The sequence below is a fragment of the Myzus persicae genome, unplaced genomic scaffold (assembly GCF_001856785.1).
Source record: "Myzus persicae strain clone G006 unplaced genomic scaffold, MPER_G0061.0, whole genome shotgun sequence".
Lineage (NCBI taxonomy): Eukaryota > Metazoa > Arthropoda > Insecta > Hemiptera > Aphididae > Myzus > Myzus persicae.
The window spans coordinates 446085-463421 of NW_019101213.1; the positions used below are offsets into that span (position 1 = coordinate 446085).

The window sequence follows — 17337 nt, forward strand, 5'->3', positions numbered from 1 at the left end:
TATCAAACCACACGCATAGATTTAACACGTTTAATGTACCTATGTACCCATATTACATTATATACCATTGAATGTATATGCAATTTATCATGATTTACTCAATCGTTATAATATGATAGACCCTACACACATTTTTTAATTTTTATATTCAACTTCGAAGACAATCGCGTGTTTGCATATTAAAATACTAATAACAATAATAATATTATAATGACGCGTAGTTTGCACATAACAATCGCACGCTGAGGGAACGGCGCGCGCAATACACGCCCATTATAGCGACGCCGTCGACCAATGAGAGCGTGCCGCCCGACCGGTTTCCGCGTCGATCATACGGCGGGCGGGTCGGTGCACGCCGCCGCCGACGCACCGACCGACGGAGCAGTGTTCGACACACGGGCGGTAGTGTACGTTTTGCGGTCATCGGGCGAGTTCCATTCGCGACGCGCAGTGGTAAATGTTATCGACACACAAACACACACACACACACAAACATTTGTGTAAACATATTTTTATTTGATTTAATTTTTCATTCGGTTATTATTTTTTCGTTCATTCGTTTTATCGTTATCGTTTTTCGTTCGTTCATTCATTCATAATTTATTCATTTGGTTCGCTACGCAATAAACGATACTTGGAAAACCTCACGATGTCCGTGTCCACGTTGAATATGACTCCCTACTTCACCGGATACCCATTTCAAGGTAAAGAAAAATTACAATATTTTTAGGCCCACACCACACTCTTGTGACATATTATAATTTATATAATTTTAGTATTCTATATATACCTGTACTTGATTTAAGCACCCTCACCTTGCCAAATATACCAATATAATATTATGATGGGTATATCTGTCTATAATTGTATAATTATAAGCTAATTACCAGAATTTCTTTACCCTGCATCCATTCATATATTAATATGCCTATACCAATATTACCTACCTATTATAAGTCTTCTAAACATCTTCGTTTTTTGGCGCGCAATACAGGCCAAGGCCGCATGAACCAGCTCGGTGGCGTGTTCATCAACGGTCGGCCGCTTCCCAACCACATCAGACTGAAGATCGTCGAAATGGCTGCGGCCGGTGTACGCCCGTGCGTCATATCTCGGCAGCTCAGGGTGTCGCACGGCTGTGTGTCGAAAATACTCAACCGGTACCAAGAGACCGGAAGCATACGGCCCGGCGTGATCGGTGGTAGCAAGCCTAGGGTGGCCACGCCGGATGTGGAGAGGCGCATCGAGGAGTACAAGAAGGCCAACCCAGCCATGTTCAGCTGGGAGATCCGCGACAAGCTCGTAAAGGTGCGTTTACATTTATATGACTATGTTATTATGTATAGGTAAAGGTGTGGTATCTATAAGAGTATATAATAATATGACATATTGTATTCAAATTAAAATACAATTTAAGTGTACATAACTAATAACATTGTCGAATGCTCCAAATATACACATCAACTTTTATCGCCCCTGTTCTCGTAAAACATCCTGCAAAAACACAATTTTAAAAATGAGGCTATAATTAGATTATTCTAAGATTGCACAAACTTTTAAATGTTATTCCGTGGATCCACTTCATTTAAAAAATACTATACCTAATTGTAGCATTGGACTTAAAATATTTTGCTTAAACGTGACCGATATAAAGACTATTATTATTAAATTATACGTATATAGGTACCTATATTAATGTATTTTCCTTATATATAAGTATAATATACATATATATGTATTAAGATAACTCGAAACTTGTATATATATACATTATTTACTGCAAAGGCAAAACAAATGGGGTGATACAGAAACAGTTTGCTTCCCGATATTTCAAAACATATTATATAGTGGGCTGTATAGGTATATAGTGGGTGGATGGTTATTATTACAGGATTCAATAAATTATAATAGGTATCTTAAGTTCGTTTATGGTACATATTATTGATCTGTTTTCCCGTTGTGTACCTATTTAGGCATACGTATATTATCAAATAATAATTATTTGTTAGAAAAAATTACAGAATGAAATACATATAACGTGTTAAATAGAATGTATTCACTTCCGTTAAAGTCTCTAGATATCAACGAGACTTTGCAATAATAATACTGTATCAGAATAATGTCAACGTTTATAGGTATTATATATTAGGTACCTTGTATTATATACTCCGTACACGAGTTTGTAGTCAATATATGAAGTAATTAAATTATTTGAAAATAATAGATATTATATAACTATACATATTAATAATTGGAATATTATATTCCAAACAATATAAGTATATACATTGAGATATTAGATATATACGAGTATAATGTATGACTTAAAATTAATGAATAATAAAGAACAACCATTTGAATATTTATATATAATATATTTTATCAGATGAAATTCAGCAATATAACTGAGATTTCAGATTAAAAAAAGAATATATTTTAATAGGTATAGATTTAAAAAAATTTTAAATACCAGAAGTAGTGTATAGGTAGTACCTGCAGGTTGCTATATGACGTAATAGTCTTTATCTGAGTCTTTAGTTAGCATATATTTGACTATTTAAGTCTATTCATAATTTGAATATAAAAGGATTAACTTTAACTAACTTTCACTCTGTATTATTGTGTATAGTTGTATATGTATATAGTGCCATATTATGTATATTACTTATAATAATAGGTAGATACACTGTGTTTTCTAAAGTAGCATTTTATAATAATTATATATGTATAAGATTTTAATAACACTTGTAAAAGTAACAATAAATAGGGGAATTATATATTTTTATAATGAATATTGATATGACTTTAATATTTTCACGTTTTGAGGAACTTAATTATTTCTTTTTTTAATATAAAATCTGTACACATTAGTACTCGATGAAGAAAAGCCGATTTTTTATTTGTATTATATCCTATATGAATATATTAGTTTTTAGGCGTATTAAAAATATAAATATTTTTCTTATTATCCCAGCAGGATGGCATTTGTGACAAAAACTCCGCTCCATCTATCAGTTCCATCAGCCGACTACTGCGCGGCGGTAGAAGAGACGAGCTGAAAAACCATTCAATCGACGGTATTTTGGGTAAGTCTCGTATGATGATCTATGCTCGCGTAATTATTGTATTCTGTTGTATACGTGTATATAATCTGTACCTATACATAAATAATGGCTATATTCTATTTATAATATATTATACCTATATCGCCGCAAACCGCACAAAACACGCGCGCTGAGTAGGTACCTACTACCTACCTGCGGACAAGATGAATGCGTAAATAACGGGTTTTAAGGGAAGAAGGAAAAAAACTACCTAAACGTCCACCCTCGCCGATTGTTACGTCTCAACTCTATCACCACAGCGTTATATCATAAGTAGGTATATGCGCTTTGGCTACTTGATGGCTACCGGAGGGAATACCGTTAGCCGAAAGGATATAAAAACCATTGTCATGAACGGACTACGAAAAAAAAGGAGAGAAAAAAATGAGAAAGGGGCGAAGAAAGCGGTGAAAGAATAATGCATAATGCTATAATATATTATTATTATGAATAGCGAAAGGCGTGTCCGAAGCCTCGCGTGAAGTGCGTGTGAGAATCGCACGGCGGCGACCACCAAGGGTTTTGCTACCACAGGGGTTTTGGTTAACACTTTTCTACAAAAAAAAAATTCACTGCATTACAATATTTATCACCTATATACTCGTATACGCGGGGTGGTCGAACACGGGCGTTTACGACCATATTATAATAATATAATACACCGGCCGCGACTATACCACTATATGTATATACACTGCTCCAACATATTATTAGGTATATATTGGTATACATGAGATATATTGTACTCTGTCGCATATGCCTCCGAAGCACAGGTATACACCTTAATAAGGTGCTACATATATAATATATACACGCACTTGTATGACGTATGTAATATTATTTTAAATTTTGGGAGTTATTTTTTTTTTAATAAAGTCTTAACATGATATTATCATCACTATATATAATATTATTCTAACGCGTTATTCGGATTCGTCCAATAACAATAATAATCATAATCATAATACAGCTACGACTGCAGCTAGATATTATTATAATTATGTAATGAAAATCGAACGAGAACGACTCGAGTTTTTCGGTAAACGTGACGTTTATAATTTTTTTTATATCTACGGACATCGGCAGCTTCAGAAGAACCCGTCTCCGCGGGGTGTCCCCTAATGTAAAAGGCTTGCCGACACGTAAAACCCGTTTAATTCGCCGTAATTTAAAAATGGATTTTTCTCCTTCAAAGCTGGCTGGCCCGCACACCTTACATTATTATTATTATTATTTTACATATTGGATTTAATGTCAACTCGCCAACACACTCGCGAGTTATTAGCCCAGTTTAATCGCTACCCACCGCCGCCGCCAATATAGGTACACTGGTGCTTTTATCGGATTGTGATGCAGACGATGCTCATATACTGCTGTTCGGCGTATATATTATTGTATTATATACTCTGCTATTCGTTGCTGATGATACAACATATTATTCAAATGCACTATATAATATGGTATTGTTGTTTATTTCATTCCATATGTGATAAGCCCGTGAAAAAAATTTAAAAATTTACCACCTCGGATAAAAGGCGTGCCTCTCACGTGTAGCGTTTTATTGAAAAAAATAAAAACGAAAAGCTTTGTTGTTATTAACATAATATTATAATGTCTGAAAAATAATACACCACAAGATTAAATCGTTACACTCCTCATAAATAATAAATACGTGCACCTGTGTACACCTACTATAAACATCCGTTTTTTTCTGATTATCGTACAGTGCTAGTAATATTTTCGAGCCGCGATTTCTTGTTCATCTATATTATATAATATTGCAGGATAAATATAATATTATAAATTATAATACATTTTGCATGTAAATAGTTTTTTTTTTAAATTTTTTCCCGCAATAAATCTATGATTGTGTATCACGTTTATGAATTATCACTGTAAATTGCAGTAGCGACGCCTTCGACTGAAGTTAAAAAAATCTACATATTCCTTTAGGGTATAGTACATTTTTCAGTTGTAATACGTGTCAACAATGAAATTATATCACCAAAGTATGAATTGACATGTCGCCATTATATTCATGGATAATGATCGTAATAATCTAATATACCTACCGGTAGCCAATGTCGATTATAAACTCTATTATATATAAAGAACCTAAACAATACAGTTAATTAATGATAATATATATATATGTATGTAATCCGTTGACCTTATATGAATGCGCATATTAAAAAAGTTGATTCATATGCAGGTGTACTCGTCAATGTCTATACTCAAAATTCAAAAAACTTTTGACTTTTTGAAACATTTTTTTTTTATATGACATTATGTCATTGCAAAACGAAAATAATTATTTATAAATATAAAAAAACATTACGTTTTTTGCAATTTCTTATCGTAATATAAATGCTTAAGTTTTTACTTTTTAGAATGACAACAATCATTTTTAATTTCATATTTCTAACCGCTTAAGGAGAATATTTTTCGGAGTAGGTATTCGATATACACGAAAGTCAATTTTTGAACGAGTAATTAATTAGATACCTATAATTATTTAAAGGTTAGAGGAGCGGAGCAGTGGACTAACTATATGCGTTATGCCTACCCTTGTACGACAGTGATCCGTAAATTAAAAATAAGTAATGACTTTTTAGAATAATGAATGCAGACTGCGCATTACAAGCTGACTATTTTCAAACGTGTTTAAAAAAAACAAATAAAAAATATATCAAAAACAAATACATAACCAGTAATTTTTGTATAATTCCGCCGAGACGCGATATTTAAGCCGCACGTTGTTTAAAATATGAATATTCGGTTGTACACTTGAGCCTCTATAATATAATAAGTACCTATCTATAAAATCGTCAGAAGTAATTTAAGACTACTTTTTTGTAGTGTTAATAAGCAGCTATGTGCTGCTGCAGATACACTAGCGTTAATGTTTTCGCGTGTGCGTCAACTGTGTTATAACGGTGTCAAACAAGGATGATGGTATACGATTTCACGAATTAATAATATTATTCAGTGCAGGAAAACACTAGTGAATTTAGATTTTCGATTTATATGTATATATATATATATATATATTATATAGGGGGATATAGGGGGGAGAGGGGATTAAGTCGTCCGGAGAAGATTTAGTCCTTTTTTATACAACAAGCTTTACGATGTTAATAAGAATTTATAACATTGAAAAAAACATATTATTATCATCATTTAATATTTATTTATTTACTTTACCTGTATAATATGGCTACACATATTTCAGCAGGGGCCAAAATGCAGGCGGTAAGGTTATAAAGCTCCCTTCAAGTGAAAAGTGTCAATTCCACCATTCAATACATTCGGACTAATAATATCTGCCAACCGGTCTAAATCGGAATAAATCAATCGAAACCCTCGGTCGCCAACTTTATGCACATATCGCGGTTTATATTAATGTTACAGTCGTCGTAATACGATTTGTACTCGGCAGTCGTTTTGTGGCGGCGGCGCGCGCGTGTATATACTTACCTAATAATAATATACCAGCTAATAATAATAATATATACGCTGCAATTGCTACATCATATCTGAGTCTCAGTGGTTTTATTGCCGACCCGACAATATTATATACACATCACACGCACATTTACGATTTCGACGATTCCGGGCCGCCCAACACTTGGCGGTATCATCTTTAATAATAGATTCGGTGGTTGAGATTTTTTCGATTTTTTTTTATTTTTATCGCCATTAGTATTTAGTATTACAATATTATTATAACATATATAGGTGGTATGGGCCGGTATACTCGACATTGGTTATTATGTAAATCGTTCTCGTAGATAAGACGCGGAACCGGACTCGGCTTGGGGTTGGGTAATTACTCGAAAACGGGTAAAAGAGAAGATACCCGACATACACACACACTCACACACACACACTGGTTATCATGCGTGTACCAACTCGACGAACACTCGACGACCGTATAGTTTTGTGCCCGGAGCGTGTTAGATGAAGTTAAATGATTTCCCGGACGCTCGCGACCGTTCCAAATGAGGGAATATAGGTAGGTAGGTAGGTAGGTATATCGGTAACAATAATAATATAATAATTATTATAATACACTGCTGGCGACGAGTGATTGAACGTACAGTATTTGTTAACACTGTCAAACAGCGAGACGTGAAATCAATCAACTCGCGGGCTTATTAACATTTGCATATCGCATATTATAATATATTACTATGGGGATTTCTAGTATGTACCTACCTACCTAGTACATAATATAATACAAAACATATGGAATATTATGATAATATCACGTCCGTACGGGTAGTATATGTGTATATCATAGGATTTATGGCGATCGTTCGTTATATTCGTAATGGGCGCATGTGCACGTATAACAATAATAAAACATAAATAATAAGTATGCACCTATATATTATATATTATATATTATATATAATATGAGTTGTATGTCTACGCACGGTCAGGCGATAAAATAATATATAATATATATTATATGTATAAAGTATATTCGGTCCCGCGTGGCTTATTCGTGCATACAATATAATATTAGGTAAATGCACATATCAGCATGATAGAAATTTGCAAGTAGCTCACAGTTGTTCGTAGCCGGTAGGAAATTCTTCAGATTTAGACGATTTAGTATAGACAATTCTGTGACAATTATAAGTACCTAATTTATTACACACAATATATACGTATACAAGGTGACCTGACGATATTTCCCGGAACAACACCACAAGCCACCCTGCAGTATACCATATGGTGTACCAAATGTTACGTGCTATATTATATGCGACTATAAGCGCCAGAAATATTGAAAGTACATAATATCATTTGTGCGAAAAATTAAGTTTTATAAGATAAATAATATAACTGCAATTTTATTATACACAACTCTATAACAATATGAACTTATTATAATAAATTGAAGGCTCGCGAATGTCATGATGTGTGTACGGTCATTTAAACTCGTCTTTTTCGGTTCTGTTCAAAGGTCCGAGCAGCGCTGACGACTCTGACACTGAATCGGAACCTGGTTTCCACTTGAAACGCAAACAGCGCCGGAGCAGAACCACGTTCACCGGCGAGCAACTCGAAGACTTGGAGCGCGCATTCCACAAGTCCCAGTACCCTGATGTGTACACCAGAGAAGAGCTGGCCCAAAAGTAAGATATTTTTTATAAACATTATAGACAAGTCATGTCATTTTATTTTGAATTATGAACACAAAAGTACGGATTTTTTGTCCTGGCGATGAGGTTATAAGGCGCTTCTAACGCTTTTCAATCATTATTGGCGCTGGTGAATTACCACTTATGTTTGAAAGAGGAGCAATTATCATGTTGGTATGAATATTTTGTTAGAAAATGGTGACCTGCTGTATATATCTTTTCAAGTTTCATAATCTGATACGGAATAGTAGTCCAAACAATTCGACGTTTATAAATTAAGACTTTGCTGTCTTTAGACATAGTTCATTCGTGTTTTAATGAACTATTATCACAGAACAATATAGAAGCGACACTCTGCCTTGTGGACGATCTCTAGGGGTTTAGTGTTGATGTTGTAAATGATTACCTGGTGGTTTAGGAGTGTTGTTATGAACGTTTTTTTTACAATTAACGGTTGTTGCTTGCTTACGTACTTTTAATACATACACAGATATATAAACATATATATCTGTGAATACATATAATTTATTATCTTCTCTGTGTTATCATAATGGTATCATGTTTCAACTATCAATTATTGAAATATATGATATGAGCCGTCGGCTGAATCTCATAAATAACAAAATGGTAGTGCCCATGAGTTCAAGGCCACGTCCCCACTTTTTTTAAATAGCATGAAGATTTGTGAGAATGTCGTACCCCTGCTATTATGGCATTCAACTTTGGGGGTCTATCAATACATCTAACTTAAAATCATATTCTAACAATCCATCAACCAAATATTAATGCGTTCAAATCTTAGACATAAAAATAGGAGTGAATGATATTAATAAAATAGTGTCGGAGAGGGGAATCCTGCAAAGTTCTTGGTGCTAACATCACGGCATCATTCATCATACATCACATCTTATACCTCTCATAACCCTGTATTATTTTAAACACACGAAGGAAAGGGGCACGTAATAAAACAAACCGAATAAGGGGCGTAATGGTGATTCATCGAAACGATATTCGGGAGGGTATCTATTAGGCACGTATACATGCATATAAAATGTGTGTGCGCGGTGGTAATTGCCGGTTGACGCGACTCAGTGAAAGTGAATATCATAACTGCCGCCGCCACCGCGACTATCTCACGATCCGCATTCTGTATAATATACTCTGCCGCCTGTATAATACGACGACAGCAACTACGACACAGAGGTCACGGCGTGCGACTGAGGTCTTTACAGGGTTTTCGGGGTTCGTGGAAACTTTCAAACTGCAATTTCGCAGACAGACAGACACACGTCATAAGAATAATATCCATGTCGTGTTTTTCCGGTGTCGAGAAACGTGTCGCTGATTATGGTTTTTTTTTTGTTTTCATTACTTACCTATAGTGGTAATTATTATTACGCATACGTCGTTCGGACATATCATTCTGCAGACGAGAGGAGGTCAGTAACGTGCATGCCTAACTTAGACGGTGACTATATATACGTTGTGAAATTCCGACCGAATCGTCTTCCTGAACTGCTGCGTACACACGTTCCAACATTTTGTATTTTTTGAACTCATATTATATCCGTATAACGCCTCTTTGAAATATTTGAAAAATGTTAAAGACTTGGGGGTTGGTTATTCAACGAACTATATGGTATAGAATTTAAATTCTGGTCAACGTTACAATTTATGAGTTCTATGTAATGAACAATTCTTATAACTTATATATGCTCTATAATATGCTATGACTTCCCAGCTGTAATACGACGTGATGATGGACGAACATTGAATAAATATTTCTTTACACAACATAATCTCATACAGTTTGTGTATTGGTACTAACCGCGGTTCTGTTTTGTTTCCAGAACCAAACTCACCGAGGCCAGAGTGCAAGTGTGGTTCAGCAATCGCCGGGCTCGCCTCAGAAAGCAGATGGGCACGCACCAACACATGAACGCCGCGGCTGCGGCAGCGTTCAACCCGGCAGCGGCGGTCGTCAGCCTCTCGGCCGGCTCGTTCCAGTCCCCGACCGGTGGCCAACACGGAGCTCACGGCCAGTATGGCGGTCACGATCATCACTCGTCCGCCGCCGCGTCAAACTTCAATTCTCCCCAAGGTAAGCACACCTACGGCTATTTTATACTTTCCCTTCGGTGGTATCATATCAAGGGTTCTACGACATAATTGTTGCTTTTGAGAGTTTTCATGATTTTTTTTCTATTAGATCAGGCAAGGTACATAAATTAATTCACTTCCCTTTCGACCGATACATCAAACGTTTTTAATGCATAAATGTATATCAGCTGTTAAAAGATTAAGACTCATTGATATAAGATTCTATTCATTGCTGCAGATGGCCATGTCAAAATATCTCTTAGTACACTTACCTATAAATTTAAAGTAAATCTCACTCATTTTTTTCTGTGAGAACTCGCGCCGCGCATATCGAAGAACTATAGCAAACAAATATAACACGTGCACAATTTCGCATAAAGCCTCGCTGCAGAGGTGCATATAACTGCACTATCAAGTGCACATTTAGTTCATTTTAATAGAGCAACAATTTGTTTGAGCCCAATACGCCAAGCGCACACACACACACGCTTGGGAATAATATGACGCTAGTGTATAGGTATTATATATTATATATACATACGTTAATATACTGCGCGGGCGCGAGCGGCCATCACGGAAATTACACGGTGCGCGACGATTAATACACACCGCGGTAATGTTTTAATGGGTATAATATTATACATTTTATACACTCTTTGAAGTTTGGCCGTAATTTCGACTTGTACCGCCGCCGCCGTAATAATAACCGTGCTCGGGCCAGCGCGAGAGGTGAACTCGCGATCATAGTACTCATATACGTATATATATATACATTATACATAGTACGACCGAACACGAACCGGGCCGGAAATTATACGAAACCGTCCGGGCACGTATACACATTTATATATAGGTAGGTATTATAATATAAGCACACACGCGGGGACGCTCATCGTGAGGAGTGCGATTTTTATTTCTCATTTAATTCCGTAAACGAAATTGCGTGGGTACCTACGCGTGCTATTTCATTGTGCGAGCGAATATAATATAATATTATATAAATTCCTCTCGCGGCGCGCGCAAACACACGACGGCGACAATGAACAATAATAACATATTATGACGATAAAATGTAATATGAGCGATGAGCGGCCATCATTGCGTCCGTACATCGTATGAAATATTATGTAGAAATATAATATGTGTTATAGGGGGTGAGAGGGGGATGAGAAAAAGCGTTATATTTACACATGCATATATTAAATATTTAGGGCAACGACGATGCCATTTTTACGCTCCCCTAGTCATCGTCACCTATATAACGCGCTATATTATATAATATGCCATCAACGTCCGACCCCGCGCCGAGTGCGCCCCGGCCATTTTACGCACACAACTACCCCCATCGCCGCAGTTTTTTCACCCCGCTGATTTTTCCCATCATTTTTGCTTCCGCAGGGACTTCCCACGGCACGTGGCCAGCCGCCGCCACTGGATACTATCCTGCGACGTCCTGCAACTACGGGCCTGGCAGTGGCGTGAACGGCGGCACGTCCGCCGACGCCATGTACCACCACCCGCACCACGCGCACCACCAGCACAACAACAACAACAACAACAACAACAACAACAACAACGGTGGCGCTTCGTATTCACCGCAGGGATCGGCGGTCGACCATCATTCGTTGGGATGGACAAAGTCCAACAAGGACGTGACAGCCGCAGCTACTTGGAGCCCAGACAATTACTCGTGAGTACTTAACAACATCTTCGTTACCTATATATATATATTATCAATACGAAACCAGAGAAAAAAAATTGTCTTATATTTTATTGTACCTGCAGCAGTACTGAGTTATTATGTCGAGCATATCTGATAGATTTTGTGTCATTATTATTACGTAATAATAATGACTAGGTAATAACTATACATTTATATTGTAAACATTTCTCCAGTGGTGGATCGTTGATTTTTAGGTATACAGTGGTGAGCAAACATTACAAACACTAGGAATACTCTGTTTCTCCATAACATTATGTACTTCCTTCTGATCGTAACTACAAAACACATTCTTGTAATGTTCATACCACACAGAAATCGACTTGATAAATTCTTATCTAATTACAGCTATACGCCAATTTTCTTCGTATTTACTAATTACTATAACTAATCCACAAATTTATTATCGTACCTATACCTATGGGTGGGCTGTGAGGCATCATATTTTCTTCTGCCTCATGTTATTATTACGTATTTTCTTACTGCCTTCCCTCCCTCGTATTTTGAGGCGTTACAGTTGTTGTCTTATCTGCACGTATCTATAATTTTCGGGATTTATTTGATTAATCAAATATTGTACCAACAATGCAAATAGTTATAGACAATTAACTGCAATTCGTCAGTGCCTATAATATTGATCGAATTCAAAGAAATGTTAAGACAATAAGGATTTACATTTTTTTTCCTTCCCTCTGTGGAGTTGAAGCCTCACCTGACGATCCGCCACTGATAAATAGAAATGATTATGGTTGGGACATATAAAGTGAGACAGCATGCATTCATATTATGTGTCTTCAGCACTATAATATAATTATATACCGAGTAAAATATCTAATCAGACTTGAGCTGTGTTTTGACTTGTATAATGATATAATATTACGGTGCTTACAACAAGGGACGAAAACAATTATCGTCGGCTGCCGTGTCGGCGGCGGCGTCACTACATTATTAAACTTAAATAAAACAATTTCTAATTAGATTACACGTGATTTGTTTCGTTTTTTCCCCTTATTACTATTACTACTCTTTTTAACCACCTCTACTACCACCTCTGCCGCCGCCGCCGCCACTGCCGTCGCCGCCACCACTCGTGAGTTATGGTCAGAAATTAATATGGTTTGCCGGAGAAATTACGGACCGCCGCCGCGTATGAAATGGATTAAAGCCGATAAATCAAGATAATGACATTTTTTTCTCTCTTTACCACGTGTAGATATAAGTACTGCAACTCGCGTACATCGCAGCGTAGGTTTATACTAAACATAATATTTCCCCTCATTTCGATCGGTCAGTTGAAAAGCACTTGTCATTAGATTCCGTGTGTATTACCACCCATGCTGCGGCAGTCGGTCTGTTGCCCGGGCAGTCTCGCGGGTAACCGGTGACTTTTACAAATCGACTATATTATATTATTATATATATATATATATAATATACACGCGTGTGCTCATCGCCGAGCGATGGAATAATAATAATGACCACCGCGCGCGCATATACCTATATGTATGTAATTCATTAGAACGAAAAAATAAAAATTATCTCTTCAGAAGCCCTCCGGTTCGCATTCATTACGCTGTGCGGCGGCGATGCAGTTGTCGAGAATATAATATTATATTATATCGTATAATACCTACCTGCGTGTATAATATAATATAATATAATATAATAGTATTATGTTGTGCAGCGACGAGCGTCGATTTTCCGAATTCTGTTTTTTTTTTTTACCTCCACTGAGAAAATAATGGTTTCTCGTCGAATTCCGAGCGTGTGCGGCTGATATCAAAACAATTGTTATAATATATTTACCTATATCGTATGTGAATAGTACGATCTGCAGAAACTCGCGACGACGACTCTGGTGGCGCTCTCGATAATATTATCGACTAGGGGTTTCCCTCCGTGAAATAATAAGATTTTTAGATTTTGGATGAATTTGGGTGCTCAGAATGAAAAATTTAAATCAACATTTGGTTGTTGATAACCCCTTTATTACTAATGTAAAGTAGTCCTGGCCAGGTCATACGCGATGTATTGACTAATAAAATTGTATTACAATATACCGGACTTAGTGTATTTTTTTTCTATTATTAGGTTGGTACTTATAAAATTCCCGTTCTAATAGTTCGGTTTGGATAATGAATCGTTTATTTTACTGAAAATGTGTAACACATTATTATCCTTTGCATAAAAAAATAAAGTCATTAATAAAATACTATAACCACTGTCATGATCTCATAAATAAGACATTACACCCGACATGTGTTGTTTATTGACTACTTCTCTCCGTCTTATAATTTACAAACGTACAGTATAACAAATATTTTGTGATCTGCGGTGGGAGCCACTTGCGTCTTTAATTTTAATGTAATGGTGACTGTAACAATTATACATCTTTCATATACGTTTTCTTGACATTTACATTTTTAAAGAAGTTATGAGGATTTTAAATTTGTATAATTTTACACAGTTAAAAAAAAATTAAAATATCAAAATTAGCCTCGGGAGTGCACTACATAACTTTAAATTTATAAACATTAAATACCAATTCACTACCTATATAAATAAATTATAATAAGTTATTGCTTAACTAAAAATAGGTACTTGGTGGGTACTTCTGAACTCAGATTTGATGTGCGTAGGTACTTACGTACGAGGTTTCGAGTATTAGGACTTTTAAAGGAGTTGGGTTTTCGGTACATTTGAGTGCAAAATCTTGTATTTTTATAATAAATGACTATAAATTATTACTATTAACCTTTTGATCACACTTCGACCTCGTGCTCTAGATTTCAGACATGTAATTTCATGTTTTTTTTCGCAGGTTCTTCGCCGGCGGCAACACCATATACGGGTCTGGTTCCAATTTGGCTCCACCACACTCGGCTAGCGAAGCCAAGTCCGGATATCCGTACTTCGGTCAACTGTCCCAAATGGACGCCATGTGTGGCAGGGTGCATTAAATGCGAAGATGATGTCGATTATGATTTTACGTTTTCAAACTCGTCCCCTTTCCCTTCCTCTGACCTTACTGCAATTGTATTGTTACTGCAGTGTTTTCTCTCGGCGCATCCGATCCGCAGCAATATAAACTATGCCCGAACATATTTTCATTTTATTATAATATATCAATATTGAATTATGTAATTTGTATATTATTAAACTATTATCATTATTATTATTATTATTATTTTTATTATAATTAGAAAATATTATCATTATTATTTTATTGTAAGTATACAAAACTAAATTCTAACGGTAAAGTAAAACTTATAACGCGTACCTATAATTATAAATTGTACTATATTAAATTATAATTTTACACTAAAGATGTCTTCTTTTTCTTAAAAAGGTGCATAATGTGCATACTATTATTTAGTTATAAAGAGTTAGAGATAAGTTCTTGAAAAAAACATTGTACATTATTTTCATACAATATATAATAGTATATGTAAGATTATATTTCGAGTATTTTATTATATTATATATTATTATATCATGTACATTATATATACTAATAAAATCGTCGTCGATACGTGTTTATAATACATTTACGTTTTCGTTCCTTTATTGCGCAGTGTGTAGTAGTGCGTATTGTTGTCGCCGTACATAATATTATAAGTACTATTACAAAGACGACGATCGAAACTGACCGCTCGAACGGCAAAGTATTGTTGTGCCGTCGACGGGTCCTCCTCGTCCGGCCGATGACGCGTGTTGTACAGAGCTGCCGAGTACCTAAAGACCACAGTCGTTTTTCAATTTATGAAAAGGTTGTGCTGTCCGAAAATCTTATACTCGCCTTAGAAAATACTACAATGACACGTATACCTAGTAGTCGTCGTCCGTTATTTAAGTCTCTCGGCAGCTGATGCTTTTACTTTTTCGAGTGTGCGGATGACGACGTTCGCGTGCGGCGTGCGGTGGTTGGCGATACTATTATAATATTAATATCGTACTGCGGAATGGTAAGTTACCGTTCGACTTGTTTTCGTCGAATTGCACTCGGGACAGGAAAAGGTAATGACAGGATAATATAATATTGCACTCTTTACCAGTCTCTAACCTGTTCATTTTTCGGTCGAAAAAATAATTTCTATTTTAAATATCCAAAATCTATTGTTTTCCCTCGAAATATACATAGTAATATTATAAATGTACGAAATAAGGGTATGACCAAAGTATAAAGATTGATCGGATCGAGTAAGGTGTGGACAAATTACCTGTTTCGGTTACACGTCGAGTGCATTTTCGAACATTTTGATATTGCCTTCCTATAAAGGTAAGTGCAGTCCAACAGTCGTAGGTATGCGCATAAATGTGAGGGACAGTCCGAAAAGTGACTGCCGATGTATTTATGACGTATTGTTGTACCGACAAATAATGACATATAATTGTGTCAGCGATAAACTCGAGTGAAGCGTGTGGCCGGACGACACGATGTGATGACGTTTGGTTTAATCGCCCGTGAAACGTGCGCATGGCGATTCGTGATTTGTATTATTTATAATGATATAATATAATAAAATATTATATAATACAATAATATAATAAATAATAATATTATATGGTCGGACGTAGTTGAATATCATACATGGGTATTGTTGTGTTTAAACTCTGCATGCGGATTTGCAGGTGTTATAATATAATATACGATATTAGTGTATTATTTTGTTCGATATAAATATGAATATTATAGATCAGGGACGGGCCACTCAAAGTTACTAGAGTGCCGATTTCTCGACGGTTAAAATCTAGCGGGCCAGAACATTGAAAGAAAAAAAAAGGTGGGGTCATTCAAAATATATATTTTAATTAGCATTTATTTTGCTCATAAAATTGAAAAATTATAAAAAATGCTAGCTGGCCATATGCGGGCCACGGGCCACCAGTTTTTCATCCCTGTTATAGATCATTAGATCAAAGTAAAGATCGAAGAATATAGGCCGTAAAACAAAGGCAACGGTGAGAAGAGTTGGACCTGAACTGCTGTTAGATTATACAATAAATATTATTATGGACGATCATCATAATTATTGGTCACGAACAAAATTTCATAGCTTGTAAAATTGAAAAAATGCTACTCCTCGAGAAATTTGAACTGGAAATTCCATGGAATATTCCCAGCACTGCTGCAGCTTATAGGAAACATTTTAATTTCTAAATCACAAATACATAAATATATACTTTTCTGCCTTCTTGTAATATTATTATGTTTCAATATTTATAGTTTAACTTATAAGTAGCCGAACAATTGTTTTTT

The 17337-nt window shown here is 35.8% G+C and overlaps 1 protein-coding gene across 2 annotated transcripts; it reads left to right on the forward strand.

Moving 5' to 3' along the window:
* Positions 1 to 381: 381 nt before the first annotated feature.
* Positions 382 to 15534, forward strand: LOC111028222 (protein gooseberry-like). Of its 2 annotated transcripts, none has more exons than XM_022306779.1 (7): positions 382 to 704; positions 995 to 1308; positions 2975 to 3086; positions 8080 to 8251; positions 10108 to 10358; positions 11756 to 12047; positions 14899 to 15534. In XM_022306779.1, the coding sequence occupies exons 1-7, from the start codon at positions 650 to 652 to the stop codon at positions 15035 to 15037; spliced, it is 1335 nt and encodes a 444-aa protein (XP_022162471.1). In that variant the 5' UTR covers positions 382 to 649; the 3' UTR covers positions 15038 to 15534. The 2 variants fall into 2 exon arrangements, with proteins under 2 accessions (XP_022162471.1, XP_022162472.1); XM_022306780.1 differs by having other exon boundaries at positions 2978 to 3086.
* Positions 15535 to 17337: the final 1803 nt, after the last annotated feature.